General features: G+C 37.0%; 1 protein-coding gene across 1 annotated transcript in view; it reads left to right on the forward strand.

The window, feature by feature from the left end:
- The window catches only part of LOC128864367 (lipase 3), an 85,610-nt gene that overhangs the window by 53,381 nt on the left and 5,107 nt on the right, over positions 1–27,122 (forward strand). The window contains exons 2-5 of the mRNA XM_054103989.1: positions 17,169–17,346; positions 17,714–17,925; positions 18,019–18,168; positions 18,280–18,438. Of these exons, the coding sequence (XP_053959964.1) occupies positions 17,169–17,346; positions 17,714–17,925; positions 18,019–18,168; positions 18,280–18,438 (699 nt within the window). The remainder of the gene's footprint in view (positions 1–17,168; positions 17,347–17,713; positions 17,926–18,018; positions 18,169–18,279; positions 18,439–27,122) is intronic.

Consider the following 27,122-nt stretch of genomic DNA (forward strand, 5'->3'; position numbering starts at 1 on the left):
TGGATGCATTTGCCTCTCTACAGTAACGTGTGGATTTTTTGAGCCCCAAATCCGACAATTTTGCTTATTGACGTAGCCACCGATGTAATTCTGAAAAGAAGAAGAAGACTCACCACTTTGGAAATAGGTTTTCAATATTTCCCAATTTTGTTCAAACGTATAGCGTCCCATTTCGTAAATGTCAAACCTTTAAGTAAATTATGAACACATTTGAAATGTCATTTGTGTTACCATTCTCAAAAAATAGGTCATTCAAAAAGCAAACGCTATTTGGCCCACCCTGTATTATATTAAAAAAAAAAAAAATAAACGTTTTTTGAGATTTTGTTTACATATTTTTATTGGAAAAATGGATATAAGAAATCCAAAATTTCGTTTGAGCATAACTGGTGGCCGTTGTGCCGAATGGGTTGGTGCGTGACTACCATTCCGAGTTCAGAGAGTACGTAGGTTCGAATCTCGGTGAAACACCAAAATGAAGAAAAAGTTTTTTCTAACAGCCGTCGTCTCCCGGCAGGCAATGGAAAGCCTCCGAGTGTATTTCTGCCATGCAAAAGCTCCTCATAAAAAAATATCTGGCATTCGGAGCCGGCTTGAAACTGTAGGTCCCTCCATTTGTGTGGAACAACATCAAGACGCATGCCATCAATAGGAGGAGGAGCTCGACCAAACACCCAGAAAGGGTGTACGCGAAAATTTTATATATACGAGGTGTGTTCAAAAAGTATCGCGAATTTTGAATTTTCGCAGGTTACGTATATCGAATTTCAATTTTTTTGTGGCGCTATGTTGTTATTCATGTCTCTCCTTAATGTCGACGAGTTCGGCCATTTTGAATGTTCAGTTAGTTGTTGACAGCTGCTTTGTTTGCACGTGTTTCGGCTCATCTTCGATTTTTACCTATTCAAAAAGGTCAAAGAACCTGTATCAAATTTTGTGTGAAAAACGAAATTAAGTGCTCGAACACCTTCCGAATGTTGAGTGTGTCATACGGAGAAGCTACCTTGGACCAAAGCAACGTTTATCGGTGGTGCAAAATGTTCTCAGAAGGCCGAGAAGATGTGAACGACGAATAGCGTGCCGGACGCCCGAGCACTTCAACAACAGACGAAAAAATTGATGAAGTGAAGAAAATGGTATTGGCCAATCGTCGAATCACCGTTAGAGAACTTCTGAGGACCTAGATATATCGATTGGCTTGTGCCATTCGATTTTTTTAATGATTTGGGCATGAGACGGGTCGCCGCTAAATTCCTACCAAAACTGCTCAATTCCGACCAAAAGCAGCATCGCATGAACATTGCTAATGGATGCTGGACTCTGTCCGCGTCGACCCAAATTTGCTCCAGAGGACTATAACTGGTGAGGAATCGTGGGTTTATGGTTATGACGTGGAAACCAAAGTCAATAATCAAAAGCGCGCCAAGTTCGGTTGAATGTAAAAGTTTTGCTTACCGTTTTCTTCGATTGCAGGGGCATTGTGCATCATGAGTTCTTGCCACAGGGTAAAACGGTCCATAAGGAATGGTATTACCTGCAAGTTATGCGCAACGCAACCAAAAACGCCCGGATTTTGGAAGAACAAAAATTGGTTCCTGCATCACGATAATGCCCCTGCTCACACAACGTTGCTTGTGCGCGACTTTTTGGCTAAAAACAACACACTAATGAGGCCACAGCCTCCGTATTCCCCAGATCTGGCCCCCTGTTACTTTTTCTTGTTCCCGAAACTGAAGAGGCCCATGAAAGGACGACGCGATCGAAGGAGGAGCTGAATAAGATCCAAAAAATTACTTTTTGAAGTACTTCGAAGATTGGAATGATCGTTGGCACAAGTGCATAATATCTCATGGGGATTACTTTGAAGGGACGAAATAGAAAATAATGAATAAATAAATAATTTTTTAAAAACACAAAATCTGCGATACTTTTCTAACACACCTCGTATAAATATATATAATTGAAAGTCGAGAATGTCGAGACTTAAAATTAATTAAAAAAACGCTTTGCGTTAATTTAAAAAAATTTAAAAAAATATGAAAAAATTTAAAAAGTTAAAAAAAAAATCTCAGCACTTTTTCAAAACTCATGCGACTGTTGACTGTTAATTTTTTTTATTAATTTCTTAAAACTAATATTTACCTATGTATATGTTTATCTCGTGTTTTTGAGTTTCTCAAAATAAATTGTTTTTAATAAAGGTTGTCAAAAAAGTCTTGCGGTATTTCCGCAAGCTTGTCTTTGCAAGCGTGTAGTTCTAGTTGTATTCGTCGCATCGGTTCACGCTAGAGCTTTTTGGAAAGCTCTTTTCACGTGCTAACACGTTTTTGATTAATTGTTGTTTGCTTTTAGTCGTTCGTGAGTTATAGCGTCGCAAACATGGGGCAAAATAAAGAGAAAATACGGCATATCTTACAGTACTACTACGATAAAGGCAAAAATGCATCTCATGCTGCCAATAAAATTTGTGCAGTTTATGGACCCGAAACAGTTTCCATTTCCTCCGCACAATGATGGTTTCAACGTTTTCGTTCTGGTGCAGAGGTGATCGAAGATCTTTGATCAACAGAGGCCGAATTGTCTTCCATCAGGACAACGCCAGGCCACACACATCTTTGGTGACGCGCCAGAAGCTCCGGGAGCTCGGATGGGCGGTTCTTTTGCATCCACCGTATAGTCCGGATCTCGCAGCAAGTGATTACCACCTATTTCTGTCCAGGGCGAACGAGCTTGGTAGTCGGAAGTTGCCACAAGAGAGTCCTGTGAAAATTGGCTCTCCAAGTTTTTTGACAATAGGGAAGCGAGCTTCTATAAGAGGGGCATTATGAAGTTGGCATCTCGTTGGGAACTCGTCATCGAACAAAACGGCGCATATTTTATTTAAATCGCATTATTATAACCTTAACTTAACCTTTAACTGTAATCCTTGATTTCTCGAAAATGAATAAAAACGCAAAATAAAAAAATTAAAAAATAAAAATAGTTCTAAATTCGCATAAGTAGTTTTACTTTGTAAGAAATATAGTATTTATATTCATATCAACTAGAGAACGACCGAACATCACTGAAATCGAGACGAACTTTGGCCAATATTTTCAAATTTCTGCCGAAACCGGCTTTTTCTGTGTAGAAGCTACTGGACTATAAAATTTTTGTATAGCTGAAATGGTAAAGTTACTTAAAAGCAATACGTATTATGGTATCAGAGTTCAAATAGTGTATAATTTTCGGTTAAACATCTACTAGAATAATCTACCAAATTTTCGTTTGCATGAACAGTCGCAAAAACGTACAGACGTGCGAAACTAATTTATACACCACCTGCCGCTCAAGTTGTTTAAGAGTCAGAATCAGCTGCTAGAATGAAAGTTGTGGAAACACAAAACTAAATACCCAGTACTTTTTTCTTTAAAAAAATAAAATAATTCAGCAACACAAACAAAAAAAAAAAAAAACACACAAAAAAAAACAAAAAACAAAACCCAAACAATAAAAAATAAATATGCTAATTTACATATACATATATGTGAACCACCGCAACTACAAAAACTGCAGCTATAAAATTATATATAATCACGTTAGAAATGCCAACGCTCAGACATATTGCCACACATCCATCTATCAATCGGTCAACAAGCGAGCGAACGCAAAGAAATTACGCTTGCCGATTCAGGTGTAGGTGGAGGAGGAAGGCTTGTCTGGCGAGCAAAAATCAAACCTAAATAAATATTAAATGCAAAAAAAAATCAGTACAAAAAACACAAAACTAAAATGAAAATAAAATAGAAATTAAAGAAAACAAAAAATAAAAATCCAACAATAAAACACTCGAGACGCCAATTATGGTCAAATAGGCCTTAAATATGCAAAAAAAATTGTCTGAGCGGCACCCGAAGCAGACGGTTAATGGTCGCTAAGTGGCTGACGGCGGTTGATGACTGATGCCCGGCAGTTGGTGGCATGCAACGACCGAATTTTGTGACGTATTCATAGGCATTTACGCTCCATTACCAACACACGTGCATTTATATTTCATATGATTTATGGGTGTATGTGCTATCTGTATGTATGTATATGATTTATGTGTATGTGCAAATGTATTTATTTACGTTGCGCCTCTGATATGTATTTCTTTTTTTTTGCGGTTCGTGAACTTTCGGTTTAGCGCATCCATTTAGTTGAGAAATACTTTTAGTAAATAAAACGCACATAAATGCCTATGCGACCCGCATGCCAATTAACCTTGGCAAAGAAAATGAGGAAATGCATTAAAAATATGACGATTGTGATTTGCTTACAGGTACATATTTTATGGTTGTGTGCGCTTTTTTGGTGCGCGCGGATTAACACAAATTTAATGAACTAGTAAGCAATATTTTTTGTTTATTTAAATCATATAAGTGTAGATTTATTTACAATAATAATGCACGATACATGTCTGCCTGTGCTCAGAATAATAGCAGCGCGACATATTGCAAAGTTTTGACTATTCACTTAATTTTTATTTTTTTTATAAAAATACCAGACTTCGTTCTGTCAAAGAGATTTTGAATGTGGCAGTTTATATTTCGACCATAAGATTTTTTTTACTCTGCTGACCCTCACACACCGCCCTATCATTGTGGTGACGGTTCTGTTCAGGAGAATTAAAGAAAAGAGTCAGCTCAAGAGACCTAAGTATGTTCGCTTTCTCGAAATTCGGCCACCCTTTTGGGACCCACTAAAAACCCCGACTAGGATGCCTGCCAAAAGGCTTCAAACTAAGAGGGGAACTTAAGGTTCAAACGTGATTGAAAAATAATCTAAAGGGATAGTGGGGACCTAAAGGTGAAAAATATTTATAAAGTACGTACGTATTTCAGTAATCGCTTTATTGTATATTAAATCAAGTGAATCATAATTATTAACCAAAATCTGTTTTATTTTTATTGTAGCGCTTTATGATATACGATGTTTTTTGCTTGATTACCTGGTGAATATACGATCAAATCTGAGGGTTTTCCTACACGGGAACAGGCAACATACAATTGACCATGTGAGAAACAGGGGTTTTCTAGACTAATACCACAAACACCCAATGATTGTCCCTGAGACTTATTTATGGGCATAGCAAAAGCAAGCCGCACTGGAAACTGTAGTAGTTTAAATTCAAATGGCACATCAGTCGGAATCATTGGGATGCGTGGTATCAAAACGTCTTCTCCTTTATACTTTCCTTTCAGTATAGTTGCTTTTATCACGTTATTCAATAATTTTTTTATCCCTAACCGTGTGCCGTTGCAAAGTCGCGGTTAGTTGATATTTCTCATCATTATAACTACCGATCCAACCTTTAATTGAAGATTTTGAGGTGACAATCCTGGTAAATCCAGCGAGTTTAAAAATTCAGGCGTATAGGTGACGACATCATCTTGGTTTGTAGTCGAATTAACTGGTTTATATATCCTCAATTCGCCTGTAATTTGTTCTTGAATTTTGAAATTTAATTCGTTTACATCTATGTTTTTTGCAGCCAATATTGCCCGTTCGCTCAACCAATCATGGTTTCTGTTATTTTGAGCAACATCCGAAAACACCTTTTGAATAAGTTCATATTTTGATCGAGTTAACATACAAAAACTTTGAGGAAAGTTAATGCAACCAGTCAAGGTGTCTATAGGAAACTCGCCATTACCAATGTCAATGAGTTGCTTAGAAAATATGTCTCCATATTGGTCATTTTGCAACTCGACACGCATATTCTTGCTTAAGCGTAATACCTTGACATGTTTCCACAAATTGGAGGACTTTAAACATGCATTGAGTTCATCAGCTGACGTTGATATTGGAATCACTGGCAATGTTTGACGAAAATCTCCTGCTAATAAAATCATTGCACCACCAAATGGGTTATGATTGCTCCGTAGATCATGCAAAATATGTTTACCTTTTGGTATTCTTAAAATATGTTTGGTTTTGTTCAGCCCTGCATGATTATTCTTAGATTTCATTTAACTATTTGTGAATGAAATCATTCCTTAACTCGTTCTTAAACTAAACCAAAAGAAAGAGTATTGCGAAGCCAATCAAATCTATAGCTCTTACATTTTTTAACTTTACAATTTGGTCGGGTTCACGATATTATCACTTTTGTGTGAACGCATTAGATCCTTCAACGCGAACACGCACATACACGAACGCGCAATATTTGTATGGGAAAAAGAAAATTGTCGATCAAAGCTAAAATTTTACATTTTTCTTCACTATGCAAAGATATTCTTGACAAACTGTATGTTTCGAAGAAGAATGATGAGTACGCCAATTTTCAATATAAGAACGTGCGGCGGCATGCCTGGCAAATAAAGCGAATCCAAGAATTCAGTTGGATAGTTGACAACTTCGTCTTGATCCTCCACAGTATCGATGGACTTATATGTTGTCGTTTCACTGGGTATTCCATGCTGAATGGTGAAGTTGATGGTATTGACATCGATGTTTTTGGCTGTTAATATAGCACGCGTACTGAGCCACTGATGGTTTTTGTAGTTTTGTGCAATGTTTCGGAAAACTTTTTGCACCAATTCGTCGATGCTTTCTGTGATCTTACAGAAGTTTGCTGGCAGGGTGATACATTGTGTAGATTCATCAATTTCCATTCGCCCATTTCCTATATCCAATAATTGTTTTGCACAATTTTCAGCCGATGCATCTGCAGCGCCACCTGGTAGCGAGTGGCATCAATGAGCATATTCTTCCACCTTCTCCGTGAAAAAATACAATACAATACCAATTTTTGTAATAATGGGCTCAGTAGTTTTTGAGTTCTTCGATGACATACAGACAAACATTCATTTTTATATAAAGGGTGGTTCAGTTTCAAGGGCCGATATTGATTTAAAATAAAATAGAACTTTTTCAGGAAATTGTTGTAATTTCTCCTTACTATGATAATATTGGTATAGCTCAATTACGTGTAGGATAAAACATTGGCCAAATAGCCGCCGCGACCTCGGCGGCACACCTCCATCCGATGGTCCAAATTTTCGATGACGCTGAGGCATAGTTGAGGTTCTATGCCGTTAATGTGCGGAGTTATCTCATCTTTGATTGAATTGTTGCTGGCTTATCGACGTACACTTTTTCTTTCAAATAACCCCAAAGAAAGAAGTCCAACGGTGTCAACTTACATGATCTTGGCGGCTAATTGACATCACCGCGACGTGAGATTATTCGGCCATCAAATTTTGCACGCAAAAGAGCCATTGTTTCGTTAGCTGTGTGACAAGTGGCACCGTCCTTTTGAAACCACATATCGTCCACATCCATATCTTCCAATTCGGGCCATAAAAAGTTCGTTATCATCTCACAATAGCGAACACTATTCACAGTAACTGCCGGACCGGCCTCATTTTGGAAAAAATTCGGCCCAATGATGCCTCCGGCCCATAAATCGCACCAAACAGTCACTCTTTGTGGGTGCATTGGTTTTTCGGCAATCACTCCTGGATTATCATTCGTCCAAATGGGGCAATTCAGCTTATTGACGAACCCACTGAGGTGAAAATGTGCCTCATCACTGAAGATGATTTACTTCGAAAATTGGTCATTCACTGTTGCCATTTCCTGCCACCTTTCTGACCATTGACGACGCTTGAAATGGTCAAAAAGCTTTCCGCAGCTCAAATTCAGTTAATCTGCAATTGAAAAATGTCAAATGAAATGCAGAAAAAGCTTAACGTTTGGGTGTGGTTCACGTTCAACATCGGCCCCTGAAATTTAACCACCCTTTATGATAAACTGCCAATTTATAGTACATCGGAAATGCTCGCTCGATATTACCATTTTTTCCTTCTTCACTCCTCTCAGGAGCATAGGGCCTCAACTGGGTTTGGTTTCGTTAATCAATTTTGATTTCTGACAGGTGATCAACCTGCCGCTACCAGTCCTAAGTAGTGGGAATGCCTACCTGCCGTTCCTTAGGAACAACGCCTTCTTACTGCGCCATCTGTGTTTAACATTTTTCTGCCAGAAGGATCGCAGATGGTTGAAGACTAGATTTGGTATATCTGCGCTATTACCGCGGTTGCCCACTTCATCTTGCTGGCGCCACTTTCGAATTCGAATAGAGGTCGCTGAAGGTTATCATCATTTAAGGTAATATCATGTTTCCTTGACTTGCTCACAGGAAAACGCTCGATGTATGAGTGCCACACGCATTGATTCACAAAAAACTTTTGGATTTAATTAACGCTTGCATTTTTTTATTGAACGAATTATAAAGTGAACTCACATTTGGAGCGGAGAAGAACTGATGATGGAAAACTGATTACATACAAGAACACTAGCCTGGGAAAATAGTGGTTAAGCCGCGGTATACTGGTCATCATTAGCGCCAAGCCCAAAATAATGATCACAAAGATTTTGTGGTATGTTTTTTTTTATGGAAGTGAAAGCGAATCACTCACTATGAGCTGCCATAGAACTCAATTTGGCTCTTTACTGTTAATAGCTAATCAGATTGAAGCAGGTAATCGAGCAGAATTTACCAGATTTATGGAATAGTAGTTGTGTTATGTTACCTCAAGACAGCGCCTGGCCGCACACAGTTTTAAGAACGCGGCAAAAGGTTCGAGAGCTTGGATGTGAGACTCTATCGCACTCTGCCACCAAGCCATTATCATCTTTTCAGGTGTTTGCAATATTTTTTTTCATGTTAGAAAACTGGCTTCAAGAGAGTTTTCAGAAAATGAGCTAGTCAAGTTGTTTTCCAATGCAAGCGGAGTCTTCTTCATTCGCGAAGCTCTAAAATACCTTAAAAATATACGTACAAAATATATGCAAAAGTGGCTGAATAAAAGTATGCATATTTGACTTCAATTTGATTATCTTAATTGTGTAAATTTCATCATCGCAATAAAGCGAAAAAATGCTCAGAAATTTTTACTTGGCCTAACAAAAAGTTTACATTTTCACACAGTAAAAATTTAATTACTTTTATTCGAGTTTCATGAAAACTACCACAAAGCCTGCTACTTAGTACCATTCACTAGCATTTCATATGCATAGAAACGTAAATGCTAGGCCGTACAATAAGTAACAGATTCATTGCTTGCGAAAAACAGCGCAGAAATCATTGATTAACCGCTCAGTAGCTGGCAGAAGCTGGTCTTGGCGAGCAGCAGCATTTGTTTGTGTGTGGCCATCTCTGATTTTTTTTCTTCTTATTACTTTTTGCATTAACACTTCCCTGACACACTTTGTGTTACCATGAAAATGGCACATCGGTAGACAACAAGAAAACCACACACACACTCATGCATACATACATACATACATAGTAAATGCTTAGCAAAAGTTATGAGTAACCCAGCGCTGCTTCACCATTTTTTTTTCTGTTTCTTTACTTTTAGTAGTTTCTGCTGCTTCGGCCTGCATTCTCATGCACGCGCAATAGAGGCAAGCGTCCTTACATGCACCCAAATGTTTGTACAAATGTATGTGTGCATATGTAAATGTGTACATATTTATTTAGTATAGTATTTTGGCAAATGTTTACCGGCCTATTGAGTGCTGGCACTTATTGCCAAAAATGTGCAAAATTGCCCAAAGTGGTTACGTTTATTAGCTTAATTGTAGGGAAACAAAAGTATGTCATAACATTTAAAAATTATGCAAAACAGTTAGCACTGTTTTCTAGTTACTACATCTTAGTTTACTTATTTATTTAGAGAGCTATTGGATTGTTCGCGCTTTAATGTTTTGAAACTATTTATAAAAAAGTGGCAATTCAAGGGTTGATAACTTGGCTAGCCTTGTTGAAGGACAGCCACCATTAAAATATGACTTTTAAAATTGTGGAGAAGTTAGCCAGCCTACAGTTCTGTATTTACAAAATGAGGGACCAGCAATGTTAAGTTGTGGGGTTTTTTTTGTGTCTTTTTTTTGTATTTTTGCATGACTGGCATAAGCCAGCGGTACTTATTTTCATGAACTGGAAATGAAAATGGCCCATGTAACAATAGTGCTACTAATAAAACAGCTTTAGAAATAGCTCCAGTATACAAATATTTTCTTAAAGAATGGTAACTCGGTGGAGGTGATTGCAGAAACGTATGGCTATTTTTTAGACCTGGGCAAACTAGAACAGCGTTGGACGAAGTGTATAAGCCTAAAAGAGATTATGTCGAAAAATTAAAGAAAGGTTTACTCCAATTACATAGTTTTTATTTTTGCGCGGATTTTTTAAACGACCCTCGCAAATGGAAGTTTCTGGACTCCAAAACTAGTTTGATTTATTTTTATCAAGAAACTTTTCCGAGAGACAGACAGAAAATCTATTTTCATTATTTTCAGTTATTACCAAACAAATTTCAAAAAAAATCGCCTTTCCTTTTTTCTCCCCTCTTTGCATTAAAATATTTTTCCGTCAATCGAGTTATACATTTTTGAGTTACGGGCATTTGAATTCAAAACATTATGACATTTTCAAGCTCTTTCGGAAATTTCTAAGTTTTATTCACTCAAAAAGTTTATAAATTTTGTAAAAAAATTTTTTTAAATGTTATTTTAACTTATTCAAGTTTTTTTCAAAACTTTCCGTTTTCATTCTGTTTTTATGAGTAAGTAAACTTTGTAAAAATAAAAAAATGTTTAACATTTTAAAATGAAGGACAATTTTATTGCGAAAATGTGCAGTTTAAGAGCGTCCAAATTCAACAGAAAATATAAAATTTATGACAAAAAAGAGGATGTGTGTAAAGTCGGTTTACTGCCGATAGTTTAACGTGAGAACGTCGTAAGAAAATACTGATGTAATAATTGCAGATTTCAAAACAAAATTTTAATTTTATTTGTTTGAAAGATATTTTGTATGGATATAGAGAAGGAGTTAAATGGTGTACGAAAACGTGTAGTTTAAAAGCGCCCAAATTGAACTCATTTTCGTGTTCAACGAGCCCAAATTAGACTAAAAAAAACACATTTTGAACAAAGTAAATTTTCTTTGTAGACTAGTGTAATTAAAGATTTTCCTTACTCAAGAACATACTTTCTTTCTACCACATAGTTTTCGAGCTAACAGATAACAAATAACAGTTTTGGATTAAAGAAAAAGAGGAGGATCATAAAAATTCCGAAAAAACATTCAATTCCTTCAAAATCATAGGCAATTTTATTGCGAAAGCTTACGGTCCCAAACCACCCAAATTGAACGGAAAATGTAAAATTCATAGCAAATTGATTTCATTTTCGTGTTCAGCGACCTTTCCTTGTAGACTAGTGTAGTTCATGATTTTTTTACCCATAGTATCCCTATAAATTTTCTATAAAAAATCGATCGCTGAGTCCGAAAATTTACATATTTTTTTCTTTTTCCGTCACTCAGTTTTCGATATATGTATTACCGAATAACGGTTTTGGATTAAAAAAAAGGTAGATTGCAAAGATTTCTAAAATCGGGAGATTGAGTTCATTAACTAAAACAGGTCACACATCAAATTAAAGTTGCTTAAGTTTTGTTATCCTTCATTTATGCTTAATTTTTCCTTCCTTTATGCTTAATTTTTCCAATAAAAATATAAGATTAGATAAGTTAGATTTTCAACTCAAAAAAAGTTGAAGCTCAAAAAAAGCTTTTTCAAATACATGACAATACTGAATTTTTTTTACAAATTTCTCATATATTTCTTTTTTTATTTATCTACGATGCGTGGTTGTGCATGTAAGACTTTAAGTCTTTTATAAAACATCAACAGGATGGCCTAACAGTCAAATATTTTTTCACAGGCAGTAAATACGTATAGCTTCTTATAATTAAAGTGAAATAGATACAGAACGATTTTGATGAAAATGTAAGCAAAAAAAAAACATGTACACCTGTGTTTCGCCTTTCAGTCCGGCAAGTTTGGCGAGCACACCAGAACATCTAAACGTATTCCTTAACCCTAGAATATCATACTTATTTTTAATACGTTAACATCACACTTCGTCGAATCGACTACGATAATATTTAAAAGGTCACAACGGATGTCTCCTGTTTAAAAAAGTGATTTAAATTTTATTAATAAATTTTGTTTAATGTATTTTCATTAAAATATAAATAAGACAAAAAAAGTTTAGTTTTTCAATATTATTTATTAAAAAAAAAAGAGGTTGTCTGTAAAGTCGGTTTACTGACGATAGTTTAACGTGATAACGTCATAAGAAAATACTGATTGAATGGTTGCATTTTTCAAAAGAAAATTTTAATTTTATTTGTTTGATAGATATTTTGTATGGATATAGAGAATGAGTTAACATTAACATAACATAATATACTTTAACATAACATAACATAACATAACATAACATAACATAACATAACATAACATAACATAACATAACATAACATAACATAACATAACATAACATAACATAACATAACATAACATAACATAACATAACATAACATAACATATCATAAAGCATTCACCAACAGCTTTCATTTGATACCCATATTGTACATACACAACCAAAGGTTACCCGGGTCCACGTTTTGTTCTATATCTCGAGACCCCAGTCACGGAGCGGCATGAAAAATACTCTGTACTAAAGCATTCACCAACAGCTTCAATTTGATATCCATATTGTACAAACACATTCTAGGGTCCCCGTTTTGGTCTCTATCTCGAGACCCTAGTCACGGAGCGGCATGAAAAATACTCTGGACTAAAGCATTCGCCAACAGCTTCCATTTGATACCCATATTGTACATACACATCCGAAGGTTACCCGGGTCCACGTTGTGACCTTTATCTCGAGCCCTATTTCCAAAATAAAATATAATCCATGTTACTCGTGGATGATGTAGCTTTCGAATGGTGAAAGAATTTTTAAAATTGGTCCAGTAGTTTTGAGCCTATTCATTACAAACAAACAAAGTTTTCCTCTTTATAATATTAGTATAGACAACATATCTTATAAGGTATATGGTAAATATTAAAATACATTTTTTCCTTGATATATAATAAAAAAATTAATAATTATAACATTAAAACAACAGGTATTATTAACAAACTTGGTTTTATTTTAAATTCTTCAAGTAAATCAAATTAATAATAATCAATAAGAAGGCATATGCAAATACAAATACGTGAATTTATATATGTACATATGCGCATATACATACATATATACGCTCACTTAAGTAGGAGAGAGCAAGATGTCGAACGTTGCCGTTCGTTTGCTTTGTTTGCTTTGTCGTTCGTTCCGCGCTTTCGTTTGCAGTTCATGCAATGCAATGAGCAAGGTAACGACAAATGAGCAAGGTAACGGCAATGAGCAAGGTAACTACATATGAGCAAGGTAACACTAATGAGCAAGGTAACACTAATGAGCAAGGTAACACTAAAGAGCAAGGTAACACTAAAGAGCAAGGTAACACTAATGAGCAAGGTAACGACACATTTTTTCGTGCGTGCAGCCTGTTAAATCGAATTATAAGACGTTATCACGTCAAAAATATTTCACATCACTATTTCATTTGCTTTATGTATAAAACAGAACAAAAACAAAACATTAAAAAAATAACAAAAAAATAAAAAATTCATTTATCTTTCTTTTCTTTCTTAAAGCTAATGTATTGAATTAAAAAAAATATATATTTTTGGAATATTCAGACTTTAATTTGTACAAGAGGCACAAAGTTCAACTTTGTGCTCCCCACACAGGCTTTTTCTACAAACTGACTTTGCGCAAACTGACTTAGTCATTCGTCGTTTAAACGAAGGGCAAAATGCACACATTTTTCGTTTCTCGTTTTTTCGTTGTTGACGCATATCGGCATTGATTCCTGTATCAGCCGGCAATATATTTGCAATATTATGGCGAACCGATCTTCTCAACGTTGGCGTATCAAGAAGTCTCTCAGTTACATGTGGTTGAATAAGCGAAAAATGTAATTTTTTCATAAACTCAAGGCAGTCTAGAGGCTTAAGATTTGCTTGAAACATATTATAAGTATAGATGACGTAACTATTTATAAAAGCCACATTCAATTCCACGAGCAATTCCTAGTAGCGCACATTTGGTCAAAAGTGTCCACACCACCTTTTGTTTTATTGTAAAATTCTACCATACATGGCTTATTAGAATTTGGATTTGTTGCTCCTCCTTCATTGCATGATGATAACAAATAAACCATTTTGTTGGGCTTTGGCTTGTAAGAAAGTAGCGTTAATGCATTGCTGTTGCAGAACATTGATGTGCCACATTTACGTCCTTTAGAATTCTTTAGTTCTGTGGGTATTTCTTTTTTATTTGAACGTAGAGTACCGATTAACGTTAGTTTATATGGTTCACATAAAAGAGACTTTGCAAGGAGAATTGATGTGCACCATTTATCCATTGTTATATTTCTGTTTGACCCATAAGCGGTTCTTGTTAATTCCTTCACAATAATACTCACCAAGTGGCATTTTTGTTTTGTTTATGGGGAAGCATCAATCATATACTTCGTGCCGCTGTCACAAATCATTACCATTTTTAGGCCATACTTTGCTGGTTTGTTAGGTATGTAGATACATTCGAAAACTACATTTGCCTCCGAATGCCAGCAGCTGTTCGTCAATTGTAAGGTACAGTTCGGGAGTATAATTGTCACGACATTTTTGAATAAATATCTCCCACACTTTTCTAATTGGGGCAAATTTGTCACCAACTTGCAGAGTGCGTACAGCTTTATCATCAAATCGAAGGCAAGATGAAAGAAATCTATACCTAGCTTTAGTCATTCTGGATAAGTATTGAGCACCTGAATAGGCTCGATCAAACATCTGCTGATAGATGTTGGTCCTCTTAAAAGCAGTTAAAACTAATATTCCTATAAGAGATGATATTTCCTGTTGTGAAGTTGAAGAAAAGTTTCCTTTGTGGCTCATCGGTAATGGCAAGTGAAATTGATTTTCGATTAGCTATCTCCACATTTGTCCATCGAATTATTTCGTTGATAATTTCATTAGTTATGGACATCTGAAAACACTGCACAACTGCGTCCGTGATGTTATTACACTGTCGCGTAGGTCCTCGTACTTGATGCACGATATTCAATCCATTATGGTGAGACTAAGGTTTTATAGTCGACCATTTGTGTCTAACTTTTCCATGTAACATCGATTTTGACAACGGCAGTATATTAAAGTGTTCAAAGACACATCGTCGTCATCTGAATCGATTGGTTCATCTGATGAACTATATTCATCTTCTTCTAACAGCTCATCATCTGATATATTGCTATCCTCCAAATTTTGATCTTGATCATCGTCCAATTCGATTTCGGCATCGCAAATTGCAAAAATTTCAATTTTTTATCAGTTAATCGTGTACCAGTTGCCATTTTAATCCTTAAAGTAAATACTAAAAAACTACATAAAAAATAAACACTATTAAAGCACATGCCAAGTCACTAAAAATTACACAAACATCATACTTCGTCATTTCGACGACGCAAGCACAAAAACTTAGCCAAACAGAACTTGCTGTACATGCAGAGTACAAGAGAGTTCAGCAAACACTGGTGCTATACAAAAAATCAGCAAAAAAACATAAAAAGTAAAGAGAAACACCAAAAACAAAAACCTGCGTCGTCGTTTCGACGAAGTATGATATTCCAGGGTTAATTGACTAAAAAGCTGCCTTACCTTGCGAGGAAGTAACTTAGAATCGCTCATTATTGCAATTTTACAGTTCCTAATCATCACAAAAGGCGAAAATTTTCCTCTTGGTAAAACATAATTTCACTTTCTTTCTAAGCTTTCGTTCTTCCATTCCATTCTCCACTGCATGCCAAATGGGGCCGGGTTCGATGATTCGATTATGTCAACATGAACCCAAATGATAGAAACAACTTTTCCCTAATAGCAATTTCCCCTTGGCAGTCAATGGATAATTTTCAAGTCTAAATTAATATAAAAGCAACCAACGTCCCGATGCAGCGTAGCGCTCTCTATTTGTAAAACAAAATCAAGAAACAAGTACACTTTGAAGGAAAACTTCAGTCAAGCGCCGCCTAACACAAAATCAGATGGCAAATTGTTACTCGAAATGGCCTCAGGTCTACGACGCAGATACCAGCAGCGTCCAAATAAAGTGCAAAACACAGATTGTTATTTAATTTATTTATTATTTAATTTCAATTATTTCTTTATAAAAGTATAGTTAAATACAACAAAAACTTGTTAAAGCAAAGTTCCGAACTTTGTATAAAATTTTTAAAAATTGGGCATATTTTTATCATAACATAAACTTTTTATTTAAAATTTCTAGAAAAATTTCTGGTACGCAGTTTTATAGATAATTGAATTTTGGTTTAACAGAGTGCAAGTTTTAAGTGGGTCAGACATTGCATTGATTTTTGACAATTTTTTCTGTTGATGGTGTTGGGTGTACTCTTCCATATAAAAAATATGTGGAGTGGGTGTTAAATGACATGAATGAGAAAATGCACAAGACAGCGTCCGAAAAAAAATTCTCAAAAATCAGTGAAATTTTTGATGTAATATACTTAAAACTTGCATTTTATTACACTAAAGTTCAATGATCTTCAAAACTACGTACCAGAAATGTTTCTAAAAAAAACTGGGTGTTTTCTTCCACATAAAAAATTAGCAGTAGACATTAAATGGAGAAAATTCACAAGAGCGCGCCCGAAAACAAATTCTCAAAAATCCATGCGTTTTTTGATCTACTTCAGACTTGCACTTTATTAGACTAAAACTAAATGATATACAAAACTGCATACCAGAAAATTTTCTACAAATTCTGAATAAGAAGTTTGAAATTTAGTTGAAAGTTGGTCGAATGTTTCAAATTAGATACAAAGTTTGAAACTTTGCTTTGCTGTAGTCTGAACTATATTTTTATAAAAAAATAATTCAAATTACAAAATCAATAAATAAATACTCAAAACCTGTCAATATGTGATGTACACTTAATTTTGAGGCTGCCTGATGTGGGAACAAAAATAAATCAAGACATTTAAGGTGTCGTGGGCGTTTGCTCCCTTATAACTGAAAACAACTAGAAATTGTCAAAAGCAGGAAACTCCTTAAAGTCCTTAATTCCAAAATATAAATCACTACACTCCCAATTATCTACAAACTCACATCTAAAAACTCACTCATTGTTTTTTCTTGTTTCCTCCCCTCTCTTTGCAGCCGAAATTAATACGCAAGTACGGTTACCCATCGGAGACGCATACCGTTGTGACAAAAGATGGCTACATACTGGAGATGCATCGCATACCGAAACGAGGCGCGCAGCCAGTGCTGCTGATGCACGGAATATTGGACACATCGGCCACATGGGTGCTAATGGGGCCCAAGTCGGGGTTGGGTGAGTTGTCGTCGCAAAAATTCACTTTCCGCCCAACTTGGCAGGGCAAATTTTTTATTTTGCATTTGAAACTTCTATACCATTCTCTCTACATGGCGCACTCTTTATGCCTACTTGTATATTTTCCAAATACATGCATTCACATTTTCCATATACAGTCAGTTCTTTTGCACGCCATCGTCAACTTTGCAGCATTCAGCCCTATGGGGATTTTTTAATTAACTTTCTGTGTTTTTGCCATCCTCGCGTGTATCTTGTATGCATATGAGTGTTTGAGTTGTTGTATTAACCACCATCATCCTACTTCAGAGCCTTCCATCATTTCATTCACCATGCCTTCTCTTTGAATTTTACCACTGGCCAACAGGTTACATGCTCTCCGATCTGGGCTATGATGTTTGGATGGGCAATGCGCGTGGCAATCGCTATTCGAAAAATCACACCAGCCTCAATAGCGATTACCAGGAATTCTGGGATTTTACCTTTCACGAAATGGGCAAATACGATTTGCCTGCCAACATTGATTACATCCTCAGTAAAACCGGTTACGAGCAATTGCACTACGTGGGACACTCGCAGGTGAGTTGCATAGCCGCCCACAGCATAATTCTCTGCTTTGTGGTGAGTTTTTTCTTTTCCTTTTGCCTTACAAGCTTTAATTCTTTTCCATAGGGCACCGCTGTCTTTTGGGTTCTCTGTTCGGAGCAGCCTGCGTATACGCAAAAAATTCTATCCATGCACGCTTTGGCGCCGATAGCATTCATTTCGGACATGAAGAGTCCACTGTTTCGTACTTTGGTTGTGTTTTTAGATTTCCTTACGGTGCGTACGCTCTGTCACATTGACAGCGACGGTGATAGATTACTAACCGCCAGCAATATTTTTTCTGTTTGTGTTTACAACTCTTTGTTACATTGTAATGTCTGCTTTTAGGCGGCGACACGCATGCTGCGCATTACTGAATTTATGCCCAATACAAAGTTGTTTGTGGACCACAGCCAGGTGGTGTGCCATGATAATGCAATGACACAGGATGTCTGTTCGAACATTCTATTCCTGGTAGCCGGCTACAATTCGGAGCAGTTAAATAAGGTATGTATGTGTGTATGTGTGTGCTATAAGAGAGTTGACCATTTTTGCAGAGCGCGTATCTATAGGCACTTTTCTGCATTTTTATTTTTCTAAGAAATGAAAAATTATGAAATAGCAAAGAAGGGAGCCAGCGAAACACTATTTTACTTTTCAAGTAAATGTCAAAGCTTATTTGCTTGTAATTAATTAACTTCTAAACCAGTCACCCGCTTACAATGAAATTTTAGTGAGTTATTTTGAGTACGTCTGGAAAGGTTCACGAGTTCGTTTAGGCCCGCTAGATGGCGCTGTGGTCGAGATATTCTGAAAAATTGCACTACAATCGAACTTAGCCGTCGGGCACCCGGGTCTGGACAGACTTCTTTGATTTTGGACGTGAATTTAACATATTTCTGTTATAGCTAAGGAGTTGAGCTTCCAAGTGGCTTCGTAGAATTTAATTTTCTATCGATTCATGGATATAATCTTTTGAAAAGTATCCTCGAACAAGACGAAGAATGGCCAGACCGGGGTGTTCAACCGAGGGGTCCAACGGAGGGTTAAAAGTACTTAAAATAACTGTTTGTAGAAAAATTGTGCCGATTTTGGTTCTATATATACAGTGCGTTTCATAAGCATGGCACCGGCACAATTTGACAATTCAGTTGTTTTTCATTTACTTTTAATAATTTTCTTATTGGAAGTTGGTTCGTTATTCTATAAAAGCTATGTATGTACATACATAAAGCCAAGAGCCAAACTTTGTGCAGATAAAAATAAAATAAAAATTCCCAAAATTTCAAATTTTTTCAAAAATTTCAGAATGGCATTTCATATATATTTATACATTTACTGATCTGGAAATATGGTATTAAAGTTTGGGGTGCTGCTAAAAAAAGTTATTTAAGTATACTACAAGGAATGCAGTCTAAAATAGTTAGGTTAGGTTAGGATAAATGGCTGCCCTTGCGAAAGGCGCACTTGGACGAATATTCAAAACTTGTCGTTCTGATACCACACAGGGGAAAAGAGAAGGAAAGCAACCAGATAGGACAAAAAAAAGAAGAAGGATCCTTGGAATTAGAGAATGACGACCAACAGTGGGTAATTTACGTTCGTTATTAGCCACTTTAAGCCACTGATGAAATTCACCAGGTGTGTAATATTTAAAGCCGCAACATCTGCAGATCCGCCAAAAAAGTAAGAGCCCAGATGTCTAAATCTTTTCCCCACCAGAGCAGGCCAGCTGAGAAGAAGGTGCTGAGATGATTCCATTTCGTCCTCCAGACAGCTTCTGCAGAAAGGATTTGAAGCAATCCCGAGACTCACCACATGGAGACCTAACGAACAATGTCCGGTAAGGACCATGACTGATTCACCTTGGCACATACCTAACGCAGACATGCATCGCGACCTTGACATCGATACTATTTATTAACGAGACAATGCAAAGCGTTAGCGGAAGACACAGAAGCAGATTATTTACGCACTCAAATCCTCTGATGAGAAGGCTCCCAAATATCGAGAAATCTACCTAAAGTCGGCTTACCCGTCAAACATCAACAGATCTTTCAAAATCTTTGTAGTTTATTATCAACTAATCGTATATATCGTTGTTCGTTAATCAATCCTTGTAAATGCTACGGATATTTCTTCTAATGAGCTTGAGGGCATTGGCCCTTCAATATCACTCCCATTCCATCTCGTTGTAAGTTAAATTACTCATTGCTAAACGATAGGTGCAATATTTTATGAAAATACATAAGACGGCCTGCAAAAAAAGTGTCAAAAATCAAGGACTCTTTAAACATGCCCCGTATTACAGCGGAGTTAAACTGGCACTTATTATGAAAATTTATAACGCTCCACATTTTACGAAGATAATTTTCTCACCTAACTAGCAAACGTCCTCAAATGCGAAAGTAAATGCGATTATTCGAAAGAAATGTATCAAATGCCTCTAAAGTAATGGAATCCCTTTTTCTCAAAAGAATGATGACTTTAATTGAATACCGAAACATAATCCCGAATTACCAGTTCGGCTTCAGGAAAAAATACAGTACCATCGAACAAGTCCCGTCACTCATAAACAGCATACAAAAATCGATATTCCCTTGTCAAACAAGGCGAGCAACAGTCTCAACTATGTGAAAGTTCAGCTGGTGTACCCCAAGGCAGTATTATGGGTCGCATCCTATACACATACGATCTTCTTCTTCTTAATTGGCGCTATAACCGCTTACGCGATTTTGGCCGAGCTTAACAAAGCGCGCCAGTCGTTCCTTTCTCGTGCTAACCGGCGCCAATTGGACACACCAAGTGAAGCTAAGTCCTTCTCCGCCTGATCTTTCCAACGCAGATGAGGCCGCCCTCTTCCTCTGCTACCACCAGCTGGTACCGCATCGAATACTTGCAGAGCCGGAGCGTTTGAATGCATTCAGACGACATGACCCAGCCAACGTAGCCGCTGGATCTTTATTCGCTGCGCTATGTCTATGTCGTCGTAAAGCTCATACAGCTCATCGCTCCATCGCCTACGATATTCGCCGTTGCCAACGTGCAAAGGTTCAAAAATCTTACGCAGAATCTTTCTCTCAAACACTCCAAGCGTCGCTTCATCGGATGTTGTCATCGTCCAGGCTTCTGCGCAATACGTTAGGACGGACATGATGAGAGTCTTGTAGAGTGTTAGTTTTGTTCGTCGAGAGAGGACTTTACTGCTCAGTTGCCTACTTAGTCCAAAGTAGCACTTGTGGGCAAGAGAGATTCTGCGTTGGATTTCAAGCCTGACATTGTTATCGGTGTTAATGCTGGTTCCTAAATAAACGAAGTCTTTTACAACCTCGAAATTATAACTGTCTACAGTGACGTGGGTGCCGATACGCGAGTGCGCCGACACGTACGATCTACTCGATAAAAATATTGCTTAATATTTAAAAAACACATCGCAATAAAAAAATGGATTAAAAAAAAAAATAAAATAAAAGAAAATAAAAGTAGTATGCCAATTTAGTTAACTATGTAGAACCTTTTCGAATCTTATATAAAAGTTTTGTAAATATTTCGTACATCGTGCCAACTCGGCGATCCAAGCACCATAATGTGCGCCCTACTATTCTCCAATATTTCCACGTAAATATATTTCGTACAGAACTAATATAAAGAAGAAGAAGATAAAGTCATTTGACCCTATTTAATAATAAAATTATGCTTTCAATTTATATGAGCCCAAATTAGCATACTCACGTTAAGAGAAAATTAGAAATGAGCGTACGCTAAATTTAATTTCATTTTAAGCTGCCATCAGACACGACAATGAACTTTCAACTAATTTCGCTTTCAAAAATTTCCAATTTTTCAACATCCCGTAACCCCTTGATCGTGAAAATGAAAAAAATGACATATCTATTGGTGGTGCATGGTGTGAACTTACAAAATAATGAATAACTAAATAGCAAGACTAATTCCGTGATCCCGAAATATAATATCGGATTCCGGAATATCCCGGGGTCGTAAAAATGGAAATAATTTACAACCCTTTTGTTTGTTGATGTTTGGTGCAGACTTTCTAAACCAACAATTTCCCAAAATGCCGGGATCATAAAAATGCTAAAATGCAATATAGAGATCTCGAACATATCGGGGTTTTTAAGCTAAAAAATATGTATCGCAGTTGGTGCAAAATCGTGTGAATTTTCTAAAGCAAACATTTTTCACAATCCCGTCATCTCGGGATTGCAATATAGACATCCCGAAAATTTCGGGACAGTACACATCTAAAAAATAAACATCCCTGCTGGTGAAATATGATATAGATTTTCTAAGCCAACAATTTTTCGCAGTCCCGTAAGCCCAGAATTGTAATATCGAGATCCCGAAAATATTAGTTTTTTTTTATCTAAAATATATACATCTCTCTTGGTGAAATATGGCGTAGATTTTCTAAACCAGCAATTTTCATAGTCCCGTAATTCCGGGATTGCAATATCGAGATACCCAAAATCTTGCAAAAATTGACAAAATTACAAAAAAAAAAATGCATCCCTATTGGTGATGTATGGCATGGCTTTATTCAACCAAAGTTATTTTCACGACACTTTCCTTCGTACTACCAATTTTTTGTTTAGTAAAAAAAAGTTGGGTTGGTGCGTGATTACCATTCGGAATTCACAGAAAGAACGTTGGTTCGAATCTCGGTGAAACCAAAATTAATAAAAACATTTTTTCTAATAGCGGTCGCCCCTCGGCAGGCAATGGCAAACCTCCGAGTGTATTTCTGCCATGAAAAAGCTCCTCATAAAAATATCTGCCGTTCGGAGTCGGCTTGAAACTGTAGGTCCCTCCATTTGTGGAACAACATCAAGACACACGCGACAAATAGGAGGAGGAGCTCGGCCAAACTCCCAAAAAGCGTGCACGCGCCAATTATATATATATATATATATATATATACAGGGTTGCCCATATTTTACGGGCCCATCTGGCAACCCTGTATCTTTTGACAGAGACGTCAGATCGCTTAATGACATACCGCGTTGGAAGCGTCAGTCCAAGCAGATTTTTACCATGGAACAGTACAAGTCACGCGGGTGCTCCCAAATTGTTGAAATTTACATTCAACAAAAAAAGTCAATTGTGAAAACTCAACGTGTGTATAAAAAATTAAATAATGTGAAAAGTGCGCCTTCTAAGAACACCATTAAACGTTTGTACGAAAGGTATCACCAAGGTTTGTAGGACCAAGGTGATCGGATGAGAATATTGCTCTTGTACGGGTCAGTGTTGAGACGTCGCCAAGGACATCCCAAAATCGCCGTTCTCAGCATTTGGGCATTGCTCGGACCACTTTACAACGAATTATCCGCATTGATTTGCATTTATTCCCGTATAAGATTCAATTGACGCAAAGATTGTTGCCTGCGGACAAGCCTCGTCGATTGGAATGGACCCAAAGAGTCATCGAAATGGCTGAAGATGAGGGGCAATTTTGGAACAAAATCATCATGTCCGATGAGGCTCATTTCTTATTGAATGGGACGGTAAACAAGCAAAATTGCCGTATTTACGCCACTGAAAATCCTCGCGAAATTCAACGACGAAAAAGTCACTGTTTGGTGCGGCGTTAGTGCGATAACGATTATTGGGCCGTTTTTCTTCGAAAATGAAGTCAAGCTGTTACCGTCAATCAGGAGCGTTATCGCGATATGATAACCACTTTTGTGATGCCAATTACTCATCAAAAGCGTATGAGGCAGTTCTGGTTTCAACAAGATGGCGCTCCACCACACACAGCTCGCACCACAATCGATTTTTTGAAGAATAGGTATGTTTCCTCGTCGTTTGATTTTGACTGGCCATCGCGTTAGCCCGATTTAACGCCACCTGACTTCTTCTTGTGGGGATATTTAAAATCAAAGGTTTATATTAATAAGCTAAAGACCATAGAAGAGCTCAAGAACAACATCCGTGAGGAAATAGCCGCTATTCCAGCCGAAATGTTAGCTAAAACTATGGAAAATGCTGCAAAACGGGCACAATACGCCGTACAGCCTCAAGGCGGCCATTTGAGAGATATCATATCCAAAAGGTGATGCCAACAAATCTGCTTGAACCAAATAAAATGATTATTATCGTCAACATCAAAAAAATTGTGATTTTTTTATTAAAAAAAAAAACACATGGGTCCGTCGAATATGGGCAACCCAGTATAAAAAAACGTTATAGATATACTCGTATATTTTCGTGTTATAAATATTCTTTTTGCAGGTGAGCAATAACAAACGCTACAATCACGCGCTACCAATTTGATTTCAAAAAATACTAAAAAAAGATTTATGGAAAGTGTGAAACAGCCGAAAAGTGATTTCAGAAAGTTATGATGCAAGTCACCTTTTAGAACAAAAATAGAAAGTTATGTTCATGCATCGTGCAACCTTTTACTTTCCACTTCACTTCTCAAAATTCTTCTATAAGACAGACTTTTATTTAAGGATCCTTGTCTGCCACGTCTGACATGCCCCGCGTAATCTCTCATGCAATTACTTCTCGAAATCCTGCAATTAGGCAGGCTTGCAAATGAGCGCCTTCACCTGCCAGCTGTCTGGCGGCACCTTTAGCTCAATCGTCATACGATAATCGTGCCATTTCCCTGCTTATGAATAATTTGTTTTTATCAAAGCAAGCCATCACAAATTACGACCATATGTCAAAGACCTCTCACTGCGGTGACATAATTTCGTTATAAACAATTTCTTTGCACGTACAAAAGTCCACACACACAAGCACACATACGTGAGCATACGAGTGTGTATGTACATATATTTAAATAATGCATAAAGCACTTAGTACACACCCCAACAATTTTGTCACTTAAAATTCCTAAATATCATTAAATTAACTTTCGCTGATGGGTGTGCGAGCGTACAGTGTTACCAACATATAATTGTTTTTTATTTTTGTTTTTGTTTTAGTTTCTGCTCTGCCTCAATGTATGATAGTAAAATAAACAAATAATCGGCGACCACGAGACCGTGGATTATTCGAAAGCAGACATTCATATGTGCAAGTAGGCGGCAGCAAATTTAGTTGTTTGCCTGTAGTACATAGAAATTAGTATTTTGCTTGTGTTGACTGTTGCGTAATTTACACGCAGAGCGCACTTACATAGATTTATGACCAAGCAAAGCATAGCAATTTTCGCATAACTGAAAGAACAAATGAATCCACATAATCGCGAGCTATAGTGGGGGGTCACCTCGAACCTCCCTTCTATTGTATCATCTATAAGCTGCTGCTCTACTGCTATGGAAATTACACGCGTACTCGTATATTAGTACGTCTGATGGTCATCAGCAGTGAAGTGATCCATTGGCTTTTTCTCCTCCTACTACAGCAGTCACATTGCGCAATCTACCAGCACTCGTACTTTCATGCCTGCGGCAGAAGTGATGGATCTTTGTGCCTACATAAGGACAAACATTCATATGAGTATTTGCTATTTGCACTATTGAGTCTATTGTGAGTTTGGGTCATTGCATATTTCGCTCAGCATCAAGCTTTGCATTTTCGAATTTTGCCCATGGCATCAACGCATTTGCATGCAAGCGCTCAATCTCCAGTTTTCAATTTAGGACATCCGGCAGTTGGTGGTGTCGTGCGTCGGTGTTTGCTCCGTTATTGGTGTGTCAATTATGTTGCATTCAGCGCGGCCGTAAATAGAGCAACAATGCCACTTGACTGTTTATGCATCCAAATTACTGTAGGAAATGTCAGAAATGACAGGGGGCGAGCGCGCCTATGAAGCTCTGCCACCATTAAGACCTACAAATTTTGCTAGTATTCAACATTTGCTCGTGCGCTCATTTGTGCAAAATTTTGTGCATAACATTTGAAGTGGTTGACTTAAAAATAAAAAATAAATAAATAATTGGCGCGTACGCTTCTGTTAGGTGATTGGCCGAGCTCTTCCTCCTATTTGTGGCGTGCGTCTTGATGTTGTTCCACAAATGGAGGGACCTACAGTTCTACACCGCCTCAAACGAGAGGAGGTTTGTTTTTGAAGAGGAGCTTTTTCATGGCAGAAATACACTCGGAGGTTTGCCATTGCCTGCCGAGGGGCGATCGCTATTAGAAAAATGTTTTTATTAAATGTTACCTCTCTGTGAATTCCGAATGGTAATCACGCACCAACCCATTCGGCTACGGCGGCGATGGTTGACTTAGTATTCGAAATTAATGATGTAGTTGTAGGTTGTATAAAAACTTGTATCATAGAATTAGCAATTCGCAAAATGAAAGCAAAATATTCAACCTGCAAGCGTTACTTAGATTAAAAAAAAGGTTTATGGAAATCAAAAATGAATTTTAATTTCAGATAATAAAAAATTAATAAAATAAATTGGCACGTACGAGTACACTTCTGTTAGGTGCTTGGCTGAGCTCCACCTCCTATTTGTGGCGTGCGTCTTGTTGCTGTTCCACAAATGGAGGGACCTACAATTTTAAGGCGACTCCGAACGGCAGCTAGTTTTTATGGGGCGTTTTTAATTATCGCTATTCAAAAAACTTTTCTATCATTTAGTGTTTCATGCCCGTAATTTCCAACCTGTGCACCCCATTCAGCTGTGGCGGCGAATCACTTAATAATTTCCTAAAATATATTTTTCATGGAGTCAAAATTCTGTGAAAGATTTATTATAAACACAATTTTATGATTTGAAATACGCTTTATTATTCTGTATAGTCTCCCGGGAGATCTAACGAGATTCCAATTTATGAATTCCATCCCTGAAGTGAGAATCTGGAAGGGCTGCAAAATACGCCTCCACAGCTGTTATGACCTCATCATTTGATGAAAGCGCTTTCCACGCAAGACTTTTTTTACGTCTGGAAACAAATGAAAGCCGCTAGGGATTAAATCTGGTCCACATGGTGGATGTTCCAACAATTCGAGCTTTAATTTATGGATTTTAGTCATTGCCAAACGGCGCATTACCCGGATGAAAACGAATTTTTTCTTTTGTTTTCACAAATTTTTTCTTTTAGCTGGTCTAAAAGGTTACAAGGAGTATCCAAAATTTATTGTTTTATCAGTTTGCAAGTAGTCCACAAACAAAATTTCTTTCATATTCCAAAAAATCGATGCTACCACCTTCTTGGCCGATTTCTGGACACGAACTCATTTCGGAGCCGAAGTAATTGTTCAC

The sequence above is a fragment of the Anastrepha ludens genome, chromosome 5 (genome assembly GCF_028408465.1).
Source record: "Anastrepha ludens isolate Willacy chromosome 5, idAnaLude1.1, whole genome shotgun sequence".
Lineage (NCBI taxonomy): Eukaryota > Metazoa > Arthropoda > Insecta > Diptera > Tephritidae > Anastrepha > Anastrepha ludens.